The 11,448-nt window shown below is 35.7% G+C and overlaps 3 protein-coding genes across 3 annotated transcripts in view; 2 read left to right on the top strand and 1 right to left on the bottom strand.

Moving 5' to 3' along the window:
* The window catches only part of LOC108745769 (conserved oligomeric Golgi complex subunit 8), a 2,888-nt gene extending 733 nt beyond the window's left edge, over positions 1 to 2,155 (top strand). Inside the window, 7 exon segments of the mRNA XM_018482108.1 lie at positions 28 to 329; positions 423 to 636; positions 725 to 885; positions 970 to 1,245; positions 1,308 to 1,496; positions 1,559 to 1,714; positions 1,816 to 2,155. Of these exon segments, the coding sequence (XP_018337610.1) occupies positions 28 to 329; positions 423 to 636; positions 725 to 885; positions 970 to 1,245; positions 1,308 to 1,496; positions 1,559 to 1,714; positions 1,816 to 2,061 (1,544 nt within the window). The 3' untranslated portion in view covers positions 2,062 to 2,155.
* A 166-nt stretch (positions 2,156 to 2,321) lies between these two features.
* On the bottom strand, positions 2,322 to 4,756 carry LOC108745764 (T-complex protein 1 subunit gamma-like). The gene is made up of 4 exons (XM_018482102.1): positions 4,613 to 4,756; positions 4,437 to 4,498; positions 2,982 to 4,119; positions 2,322 to 2,789 (listed from the first exon to the last, which is right to left on the bottom strand). The coding sequence occupies exons 1-4, from the start codon at positions 4,647 to 4,649 to the stop codon at positions 2,374 to 2,376; spliced, it is 1,653 nt and encodes a 550-aa protein (XP_018337604.1). The 5' UTR covers positions 4,650 to 4,756; the 3' UTR covers positions 2,322 to 2,373.
* Positions 4,757 to 5,995: 1,239 nt separating this feature from the next.
* LOC108745714 (phosphatidylinositol 3-kinase catalytic subunit type 3) lies at positions 5,996 to 10,133 on the top strand. Its single transcript, XM_018482022.1, has 10 exons — positions 5,996 to 6,387; positions 6,650 to 6,844; positions 6,950 to 7,379; positions 7,486 to 7,581; positions 7,662 to 8,285; positions 8,376 to 8,848; positions 9,053 to 9,241; positions 9,316 to 9,491; positions 9,569 to 9,643; positions 9,733 to 10,133. Exons 1-10 carry the CDS (start codon positions 6,317 to 6,319, stop codon positions 10,131 to 10,133), a joined length of 2,730 nt encoding a protein of 909 aa, XP_018337524.1. The 5' UTR covers positions 5,996 to 6,316.
* The last annotated feature ends 1,315 nt before the right edge of the window (positions 10,134 to 11,448 follow it).

Here is an 11,448-nt window from a genome sequence, read left to right as displayed (position 1 = left end):
AGAGAGAGAGAGATCTGTGAAGAGATTAACAAATTGTATTGTTTCATTTTTAGTTCAATGAGACCGAAAATCGTCTTGACAAACTTGTACAAAAGATCCCAGAATTTGTAAGGAAATGCCAATCATTTTGCGATACTTCAAAAGATATTAATGCACATCGAAGATTAAATAGCTTGACGCTAACGCGAAATGCAGAACTACTTGAAATTCTCGAGATGCCCCAATTAATGGAATCGTGTCTGAGAAGCAACCAATATAACGAAGCATTGGAATTGTCTCAATATGCTCGTCAATTGGGAATGAAACATGGAGATATTCCTATTATCTCGGTACAAGCTTAGCAACCTTTCGTAACACATGCCTTCTTTAGTACCATATTTGTGTTTTATTTTATTTTTGCTTTATTTTTATTAATATTTCAGTCTATAGTAGCAGAGATCGAAAGTAGCTGGTCGGGTATGGTAGGACAAGTAGTTGGCTCTCTGAGAGGAGATTTACCGCTTCCGAGATGTCTTCAACTTGTCGGTTTGTTGCGGTCTATGGATGCATTTACAGAATCAGAACTTCGTATAAAATTTCTTCAAGCGAGAGATAGCTGGCTTCAAGGCTTGCTGAATGCAATACCGAAGGAAGATCGTAAGAGGGCTTTCTATTTAATTATAATACAATACGAAAACTAAATTGATCAAACCGATAAGAAAATTACATTTACAATGTGTTGCAGCTAATCTTCATATGGCCAAAACAATAGAATTATCCAGGATACATTTATTCAATATAATAACTCAGTATAAAGCTATGTTTAATGATGATGAATTAGTAATTCCTGGCCGCGACTTGACATTAAATGAATCTGCGATATTTTATCATTGGTTGGAGGAAAAGGTAGATTTGTGTAACAGACAAGGTGCACATACAGGTATAATGTAAACGGAAATGTGATTAAAGTTTGTTTTTTTCTTTTTCTAGATAACGCAATTTCTTGCTACGCTAGAGCAAGACTTACCAGGCGTAACGTCTGTAGATACCATTTTGGGTCAGTGTACATATTTTGGATTATCATTTGGTCGAGTGGGCGTCGATTTCACTGGTCGAATGTCGGATATATTTGTACGAGTTATCGGTGAAAGGTTTGAACAGAACGTTCGTAGAACAACTCGAAAGTTTGAAAAAGATATGGAAACATTTACATTGATTAACAAAACACAACGACTTGATGTAAAAACGGAGACTTGTATTCATTCTGTAAGTATAAAATAGTATCTTTTAAAGTTTTCATTAATTTACTATTGTAAACTGTTTCATAGGAAAATCCGCCTGAACAACTGGCAGAATTTTATCCTCTGGCCGAATATTGCAACGGGATAATAGCTGCATTTAATGAATTGAGACTCTGTGCACCAGTGGCACTCTCCACTTTATGCACAAAATTGTTACAAGAGTCGTTGCATAATGTGGCGAGGGCTATGCTGATATTTTACAAGCAAGAACAGCAAGTAAGTTTGCATTGTCATGTAATTTTTATTCACAAGTAAATCTTCTATATTTTATGTCATAGGCATTTGCTGCCGCGGAACGGGAAAACATGATTAAGTTTACAGAATGTTTAAGCGAACAACTAATACCTTATATACAGTATTGCATACATGCAATTTTTCCACCTGTCCAAATTGCAACTCATTTAGGAGTATCAGTCAGTGTATTGCAAAAAGAGGTATGAATCCTTGAATGGCATAAGAAGGCGGATATATATATATATATATATGTGTGTGTGTGTGTGTGTGTATGTGTGTAATGACGTAAAATCAATTACAGGAGATCACATATTTAAATAAGCGGATTGTAGTAGAACCTGTGGCTGTACTATTACCTATTAGAAAAGATTGTTTGGCTTCCAAATCATGTACATCTAATGTACAGCCGTTAACACATAATATAAGGAATTCTTCCATCGCAACGTCTCTACCAATAGAAACGATAGATTCAAATTTGAGAAAGACTACAGTGATAGAAACAGAAAAATCAAAAGAAAACGAAATTATTCAACAAGGAACGATATAAAAGTGCGATATGCAAAGTACGCAGAATTTTAGCGATGATATAAGGATATTGTATAATATACTTGATGTGTAAGGACTTGAAGTATTTAATTATGTAAAGTTCGACACTTGCTTACTATTCTATATATATATATATGCATATATCTCTATAAGGTAATGTAAATAAAAAGATTTTTACGATTATCAGGGCGCTTGTCTTTATTTTTTGAAAATGCATACAGAAGAGATAAAAATTTGACAAAGTGAAAGTGCAAAATAATTTAATCTTAAAGTAAATATAAAGCAATTAGACTTCAATAGATATCGAAAATATTTATTCTTTCATACACTCCTCCGTAACTTGACTCGGTTGCCCGATATCATTCTCATTTTTCTTCTTTTTACTTCCGGAAACAATGTCGTCTATTCTCAATAACAGGATAGCAGTCTCGATCGCCGTTTTATACGTTTGTAATTTTACAGACAATGGTTCCCATATACCGCGTTCCTTCATGTCGACCAATTTTCCCGTTTCTCCATCAATGCCCCAAGTAGTTCCTTCTGTTGCGTGTTTAGCGCGCAACGCCGTTAGAGTCCTGATAGTATTTGCGCCACAATTCTGCGCTAGCGTCCTGGGAATGATCTCCAAGGCCTGTGCGATCGCCTTGTATGGCCATTGTTCTACACCTGCAAGTCCTGCCGCCTTTTCTGTTAAAAGCCGGGATACTGCCATTTCCACTGCTCCACCACCTACGAGGGGAAAAAAAAGGAAAAGGAACCAAACATAAAAGATATAATAAATCATTTCGACCAAAAAAAAAGTATTGTATAATATAGATATATACATATATGTATATAGAATAGTAAGTGTCCAACTTTACATAATTAAATATTCAAGTCCTTATATATCAAGCATATTATACAATAACTAATCTTACGCACCTGGTACGAGTTTTGGATCGACAAGGAGATTTCTGGCGACATGCAACGCATCTTGCAAATTTCTCTCAGTCTCATTCAAGATATCTTTACTAGCACCTCTCAGAATGATTGTACAAGCTTTAGGATCCTTGCATTCTGTGATAAAACAGAAATAATCGTCACAGAGTTTCTTGATTTCAAAAAGACCAGCACCCGTCCCAACATCCTCTTCCTTGAGTTCTTCGGTGCGATTGACAACGGTAGCACCACAAGCGCGAGCAATCCTGTTAATGTCACTCTTTCGTAGCCTGCGTATCGCGGATATGCCGGCTTTCACGAGGTAATGCTGAGCAAGATCCGATATGCCTTTCTCTGTGATCACGACATCCGGTTTTACCGAAATAACATCCTCGCATATCTTCTTCACATACTCCTCCTCTAGTTCCAAAATCTTTGTGAAATCAACATCCTTCATTATCTCTATATTCGTCTGAGATTCGCCCTTCTTATATTCCAATGGACAATCCAGCAGTACTATTCTCGGATCTTTGATGTAACGTCTCATTTTTGGATGTGTCACATCCTTATTGATCATCACACCCTTGAGAACAGTACTGTCCTCCATCGTACCACCGGGTATCTTCTCTACCTTGGCATAGCGTTTAATGTCGATCTCTCTTCTGCCGTTCTCCTCGAGCATCACGGTGTGAACAGCGTCCAAAGCGATTTGACAGGCTAATTCAGACCAACGTCTGATAAATTTAGTACCTGTACAGGAGTTTATCACTTGGACCAACTTACTTTTGTCGCTGCAATCTAAATCGATACTGACTTGTTCATTGAGAATCGTGACCATATCTTCCAAAGCCTGACGATACGCTCTTATGATGACAGTAGGATGCATGTTCTGTTCCAAGAATGGTTCGGCGGTAGCCAAGATCTCGCCTGATAGGACAATCACCGAAGTGGTACCATCCCCTACCTCTTCATCCTGAGTCCTGGCAATTTCTATCATGGACTTTCCAGCAGGATGCTGCACAGTGATCTCGCGCAAAATCGCGTTACCATCATTTGTCATTACGATGCCACCCATTGGATCCATCAGCATCTTCAACATGGCTTGAGGACCCAAACATGTTCTAATGACGTCGGCAATTGCCTATATATATACAAAAAAACAAGAAAAATTTGTTACATTGATCCAATATATTTGAAAGTCACGTCAATTAGATTATAATTGAATTTACATGTAGATTGCTCATAGAGAAAATAATTTTTTTTTATCGAATTAACTTGCATGGTTTACGAGTTATCATATTTAAGTTGATACGTGATATAAAAATCAATGCGAATAGACAAAACTCGAACTGATTTAAAATCTTTGTGACTTCAGAAAGTCATGTGGGCGCGAAAATTGCGAGGAATGCCTTATAAGGAATGCAATACACACAGATTATTAGACAAATACGCTCTCACCTTGCCCGCCTGGATATTTTCTCTCTGTACTTTTCTACCGGTGTCACGCTTTGTGTTCTGGCCTGCAATAATTAAAATGTTCGACATGATTAGATTGGTTAGAAAAGCGACAAAAACATGTGAATTGCTAAACTACTTTTAAACAAACGACAGATGAAAGATCGACTTGAACTTACTGAGAACTACAATTGGTGCCGAACCTGGTCCAAACATTGTATTTTTGCTTGTTTTTTTTCTTTATCACTACACTGATCGGTGTATAATATAAACTTTTCCTGAAAACGACTGAAAGAAATAGCGAGCGCTCACTCAACTGTTGAGTTCGTTGAACCACTGACGAGATACTATTAAAGACCGACTTCTTACGCGAGAATTCGCGTTCTTGTGAATATTGAAGTAATTAAGAGTTAAAAACTGATAATATTGCACTAATTTTATGATTTATTAGTTTAGTAGACGTATTTATTCATTTAGAACTCAATAATACTCAATTTTTCGTTAAAATTGTAATTTTAGTGTTATTGTCAAAGTTTGATTATCAACAGAGATGATAACTGCAGAGAAAAAATTGTAATTTTGCTGCATTATAGAATATTATAGCTTTACAAGTATGCATATTTATTTATGGAACATTTATGTAATAAAAAATCATAAATGTAATAATGTATGAGCCAAATATTTATGTTAATAATAGTAAATTTATATCAATTGTCGATAATGTCAGCATTCTTCAATTACCTCCGGGCCCTTGGGGCCCTTTTTATACCACCGAAAATTTGCCAAGGGTTGACAGTCTTTAATAGTATCTCATCGGTGGCTACATGTAACACGGTTATATGAATCAAATATCGATTTATTATCTCCAGCTTTCAAAAATGGACAATGTACCGTAAGAAAAGTGGACGATGCTATGTAGTTTACATCTACTTTATCAGAGGGCAGTAGTGCGCGGCAGCATTTGCGGTTACAGATTTTGAGCCGTCATGTCCTCTCTCAGATTTCTCTCTGCTATCACAAAGGCTAAAAATGTGAAGCTACGAGAGAGCTACAACTATCAAGCAAGAAACGCAAAAGTTCCAAGCATGAATAACAAACGTTTGATAAAGTTGCAATTATGAGAATGCTGCGCTGATAAAACAGTCGACTGTGAATGACGGTACAGTACAATAACTGCACCTCTGCAACAGACGGTAACTGATGATAAACTTATACAGGATGAATCAGAGTTGTTGAATCAACTTTTTACTTTATGAGAAAATTATCGACTTTATACCTAATTGAATTATAACGTATGCAGTCAATTATTTTCTCATATGGGATAAAAAGCTGATTCAACGACTCTGATTCACCCTGTATACCAGTGTAGTGATATATGTAAATAGTTTTGTCTTTTAAGTTCAGAGGCGCTAGTTTCTAATTTTTAATATGGCGACATTCCTATTTTGTCTTAGACTGCGTTCAGTTTGGATGCTCTCAGCGCTTCTATCCTTCTTTCACGTCTAATGAACGATAAAGATAGAACGATGATTATAAAGCGCGTAAATGACCAAATTAAATGGATGCAGCCTCAGTAATATTCAGTTGATATAGATCGGTGGTGTAAATTTCATATTGATTGGATCACTTGGATTGATTTGGATTGGATGGTGTACGGTGCACTACGTGCAATATGAGACTATTTCGTTTTCGTCCATCAGTAATACATGTATATATTCACGATATTTAGACGCATTGGTTAATTATGTATATAGGTATTTGTATTTATAAAATTGATGCCTAATCAATATGAATCGCAACAGTATGAAAGAGTGTGGACGTGATACATAGTCTCGAAGATGGATACGTGATCGATTTTTGAATATAATTCACGAATTAATACGATGGAGAATACGAACGATAAATTTTTTTATGTCTATAGTTCTTCGTTAGATACCAGAATACAAGTCAAGATGTAAGTATATCTCACATCTGTATTACTGTATCGTGTAATCGAACTGAGGTTGTCACATGATAAAAGTATCTTATGACATTCCATCCGTATGATGAAAGACATTCATTAATTATTCTAGCATGAAATAATCGGATTAGAGTAATTAACATACATAAGTGCGTGTTGAAACATTCGGTTATTATCTCTGATGTAGATCGCATATGTTAATTGGCAATCTTTAGACATATGTCACAAGGTATATTGTTTTACCTGTTTTATACAGAGGTACATTAGAGGGCAAGAGACATAGACCGGAATACGACGAGCTACTTTTAGATCCTTTACTCAAATATTCGGGTTTGTACGAGAGCGGTGGGATTCGTGGAGATCTAGCTGCATCTTTACAAGTATGGGCTGGTGGTAGACCCTTGGCCCTGCCTGTACACACAGCCTACAAACACTTTACTACACGCTGGAAGTATGTTGCGTTTTACATTTGTACTATACCATCTCTTTATTCTAGCATCAACATCTTTTATTATATATGTATCTCTCATTGAGACGATGTATTTTTTACATCCAGCTGGAATCAATGGGTCTATCTACCAATTTCGTATACGGATTTGCCACGCGACGCCCAGCTGTGTATAACCTTATATGACTGTGCAGGACCTGGTAGACAGCTTCCAGTAGGTGGTACGACTATATCATTATTTGGTAAGCATGGAGTGTATCGACAGGGCATGCTCGATCTTAGAGTATGGCCTGGGATAGAAGCCGATGGTAGTGTTCCAACTAGCACCCCAGGAAAAGCCAGAGATCATGGGAAAGAACAGATGCAGCGGCTTGCAAAGCTGGTTAAAAAGCACAGAAATGGGCAAATAAACAAAATTGATTGGCTGGATAGATTAACTTTCAGAGAGATTGAATTAATCAACGAGAGGGAGAAAAGAGCATCGGAATACTTGTACTTGATGATAGAATTTCCAGAAGTAATGATGGACGGTGTACCGGTATGTATGTATACGTGAAATTTTAAACAGATGTATGTGTGTAATTTTTTTATGTGTATATATAAAAATAAATTAATAATAATACATTTATTTTATTCTATTGCAGTATTCAATTGTATATTATGAAAAAGATGGCGATGAGGTTTTTCAACATAGATTACAGCCAGACGTTGTGACACTTCCAGACTATGAAATTTTACAAGTAAGATTGTACAAAAGAAAATAGCGATATACGTGCCTTCAATTATATTTTGAGAATATAAAAATAACATTTTTGTTCAGGAGAATCTTGTGGAAGCAAAACATCATAAATTGGCTCGCAGTTTACGTAGCGGCGGCAATACTCGCGAATTAAAACCTACCTCGACTGTACGAGATGCCTTGAATACGATATTGGGATACCCCCCGACAACCGCACTTACTACTGAGGAACAAGATTTAATTTGGAAATATAGATATTATTTGTCCAGTCAGAAGAAAGCGTTGACCAAGTTTGTTAAATGCGTTAACTGGAAAGTCGCTGGTGAGGAACGTCAGGCTCTGGATATGCTAACTGGATGGGCTGCACCGGATTCCGAGGATGCCTTAGAATTATTAGGACCCGCGTTCACTCACCCGGCTATTAGGAGATATGCGATTAGCAGGCTTAATCAAGCTCCTGACGATGATTTAATGTTGTACTTGTTGCAATTGGTACAAGCGTTAAAGTATGAAGACTTTGAAAGCATTAAGATTGCTTATCAAGCGATGTTAAAGGAGAAGGAAGAAAGAGTAGAATCAAAAAATTGGAGCACTGAAAAACTTGAAAGAAGCGAAAGATTAGAAAGAACGGAGAAATTAGAGAAAACTGACAAATTAGATAAGGACATAAGAAGCAGCGATTCTACATCTACCCCGGTTACAACTGTGAGTCAACGATTCTCTTTAGAATATATGTGTGCATTACGTTATTATCCGTTTCATCCTATGTGTAATTGATTTTACATTTATTTACAGTCTAGTGAATCGGAGAGTCACCTATCAACGAGCCAAGAACCGCTTATGGATTTAGCATCGTTTTTAATTACTCGCGCTTGTCAGAATTCGATGCTGGCTAATTATTTCTATTGGTATCTCTCTATCGAGTGCGAGGATCAGACTGATCCTGCGATAAGCGCTAAGCAAGATACGCGAGTTAGGGAAATGTACGTTACCGTAATGAAAATGTTTTCCATGATGTTAGCGCAGGGGAATACCATCTGGCAAAAAAGAAGAGCATTCCTCTTACGACAGAAGGTGTTCATCGATCAATTGGTATTTCTGGTAAAAGCGGTGGCGCGAGAAAGTGGAAATCGGAAGAAAAAAACTGATAGATTGAGAACGTTGCTGACTGATCCAGATCCAGCATTCAAGATTAATTTCTCGAATTTCGAGCCGATACCTTTCCCTTTGGATCCTGAAATTTGTATCAAGGGAATTATGCCGGAAAAGTACATTCAAGTTGTTTGACTATCGCGGTATATTACTAATGTTCACATATATATATATACAGAGTGAATCAGAACTTCATACCTATTGGATTATAACGTGCATGCAGTCGATAATTTTCTCATAGGGTAAACAGTTGGTTCAACGACTCTGATTCACCCTGTATATATATTACAATTGTAATGTTTACTTTATTAATTTTATAGAGCAAGTCTTTTCAAGTCTGCGCTCATGCCATCGAAACTCACATTTTTGACGACAGATAATACCGAATATATTGCCATCTTTAAACATGGAGATGATTTACGGCAAGATCAATTAATTTTACAAACGATTGCGCTTATGGATAAATTATTAAGAAGGGAGAATTTGGACTTGAAACTAACTCCATATAGGTAAAAACTTGTTGTTATGTAAATGAATGATATTACGTAATATTATTAATAACTAATGACTCGATCACATTCAGAGTACTCGCAACAAGTACTAAGCATGGTTTTGTACAATTTATCGAATCTACAACGGTTGCGGAAGTTTTAGCTAGCGAAGGCTCAATATTGAATTTCTTTCGAAAGCACCATCCTTCTGAAACTGGACCTTACGGGGTAGTACCTGAAGTTATGGACACTTACATTCGCAGTTGTGGTAAGCATCATTTATACTACTCTACGAAAAACGAATGAATGTACATTATTTAAATGTTACTCATTAAAATTATGCAGCTGGTTATTGTATAATTACGTATGTATTGGGTGTCGGCGATCGTCATTTGGATAATCTGCTTCTCACAGCATCAGGTATGCATATTCTTCAACGATTTTGTTAGAGAGATTGTCTCTCTAACAAAATAAATATACGCAAGTATGCAATATTTTTTAATTTCCAGGCAAACTCTTTCACATCGATTTTGGCTACATTTTGGGTAGAGATCCAAAACCGTTGCCCCCTCCAATGAAGCTCAGTAAGGAAATGGTCGAAGCTATGGGCGGAATCGGTTCCGAACATTATCATGAATTCCGAAAGCAATGTTACACGGCATTTCTACATTTGCGTAGACATGCCAATCTGATATTGAATCTATTCTCGCTGATGGTAGACGCCAGTGTGCCCGATATCGCCCTGGAACCGGATAAAGCTGTGAAAAAGGTCCAGGATAAATTACGATTAGATTTGAGCGACGAAGAGGCTGTGCATTATGTGCACACTCTTTTAGATTTGTCGGTAACCGCGGTGATGGCTGTCCTAGTAGAACAACTCCACAAATTTGCGCAATATTGGAGAAAATAATAAGACGAAATCAACGTACAGTGAAATCATACAAATTGTGTTCCTTTCTAAAACGATTATGTTATATTGTATATAAAACGACCACAGTGTATTTGTAACATATTAATATAATTTATTGTATTTTGGGAGTATTTTAGGTAATAAATCTTTGATATGAATGATTTTCTCTTGCTCGATATATATTTTTCCAACGAGTTCGATAATGATTTGATACCTTTGTGAGTGCTCTGAACTTGAACTGCGTATAATTATTTTATTCAAATATACATACAATATAATTACGAAATTTAGACGAATTTACAAAAAAACTATATATATGTATACACACACACACAATATATAATTTGTTTCACCAAAATTTTAATGAACGTGCCTAAATCATAAACATATGCTATTTTTTGTACTATCACGAAATGTAGCTTACCTACCGTGATAAGATGTCAGTGGCGGAAAAGCAACAAACATATTCATTGCACGTATAATCAGTTATGTAAATACTCGTATATTTATTTTATTTTTAATTACAAGTGTATGTGGTGCACACAATAGAAATAAATGTAAATAGATAATATTGTTAGTGTTGAAAATATTAGATTATTATCGAAACGCATAGGAGAGCTACTTAACTCGTATCACTTTATACTATTTATGAATTTAATAAAATCAACAAATACATATACATATTTTATCTTATACATCAGATAGGTTCTTTTTCGTTTTTTAATAGAAAAAATGTAGCTTTAATTTCCCATTTTGCAGCGTATAATATGTTTCTGTAAATATACACGATTTTCATATAATTTTTTTGATACATACGTACACACATATATACATACATATCAAAAGAATTTAAAGTTAATTATAGAACATTAACAATTCAGTCCGTTCTTGAAGATTTTTCTCAGATTTTTTTCTTATATATTGCGATACCATATCGAGCTACGTTTGACATGAGAATACACACTTTTTTTATCTCCAATATCAACACAATATGTACACGCGTGACCATAATTAAAAATGCCACGAGAAATAAAAACATTGATTTATTTTTGATATAACGTGAGACTATAATAAAGAATATAATTTTTCTTATGACATTCTGGTAAATCTGCCTTGCTTGAGGATTGCGCAGTAAAAATCTTCAAAAATCGTTTTCAGTATATTTTGCAATTAAAATTTCTTCGTGTTTATGAATATTCTTCAGGCTACCTTAGGCACGTCTCAAACACGACAGATTTTGTAACAATTAAAATCTTTGCTCGCTCTCTTCACATCAATCATCTCATCAACATACAAGGTACACTTTATATAAGTT

This window comes from Trachymyrmex septentrionalis, unplaced genomic scaffold (genome assembly GCF_001594115.1).
Source record: "Trachymyrmex septentrionalis isolate Tsep2-gDNA-1 unplaced genomic scaffold, Tsep1.0 scaffold148, whole genome shotgun sequence".
NCBI classification, from domain to species: Eukaryota; Metazoa; Arthropoda; class Insecta; order Hymenoptera; family Formicidae; genus Trachymyrmex; species Trachymyrmex septentrionalis.
This window is presented reverse-complemented; position numbering and strand designations above follow the sequence as displayed.

Excerpts from the sequence above, each read along its gene's own strand:
- LOC108745764 (XM_018482102.1), bottom strand. The coding sequence starts at position 4,649 with ATGTTTGGACCAGGTTCGGCACCAATTGTAGTTCTCA. Across the intron at positions 4,120-4,436 it reads AAAATATCCAGGCGGGCAAG|GCAATTGCCGACGTCATTAG; the intron begins GTGAGAGCGTAT and ends GTATATATATAG. Across the intron at positions 2,790-2,981 it reads CGATCCAAAACTCGTACCAG|GTGGTGGAGCAGTGGAAATG; the intron begins GTGCGTAAGATT and ends TTCCCCTCGTAG.
- LOC108745714 (XM_018482022.1), top strand. The coding sequence starts at position 6,317 with ATGGAGAATACGAACGATAAATTTTTTTATGTCTATAGTTCTTCGTTA. Across the intron at positions 7,380-7,485 it reads TAATGATGGACGGTGTACCG|TATTCAATTGTATATTATGA; the intron begins GTATGTATGTAT and ends ATTCTATTGCAG. Across the intron at positions 8,286-8,375 it reads CATCTACCCCGGTTACAACT|TCTAGTGAATCGGAGAGTCA; the intron begins GTGAGTCAACGA and ends ATTTATTTACAG.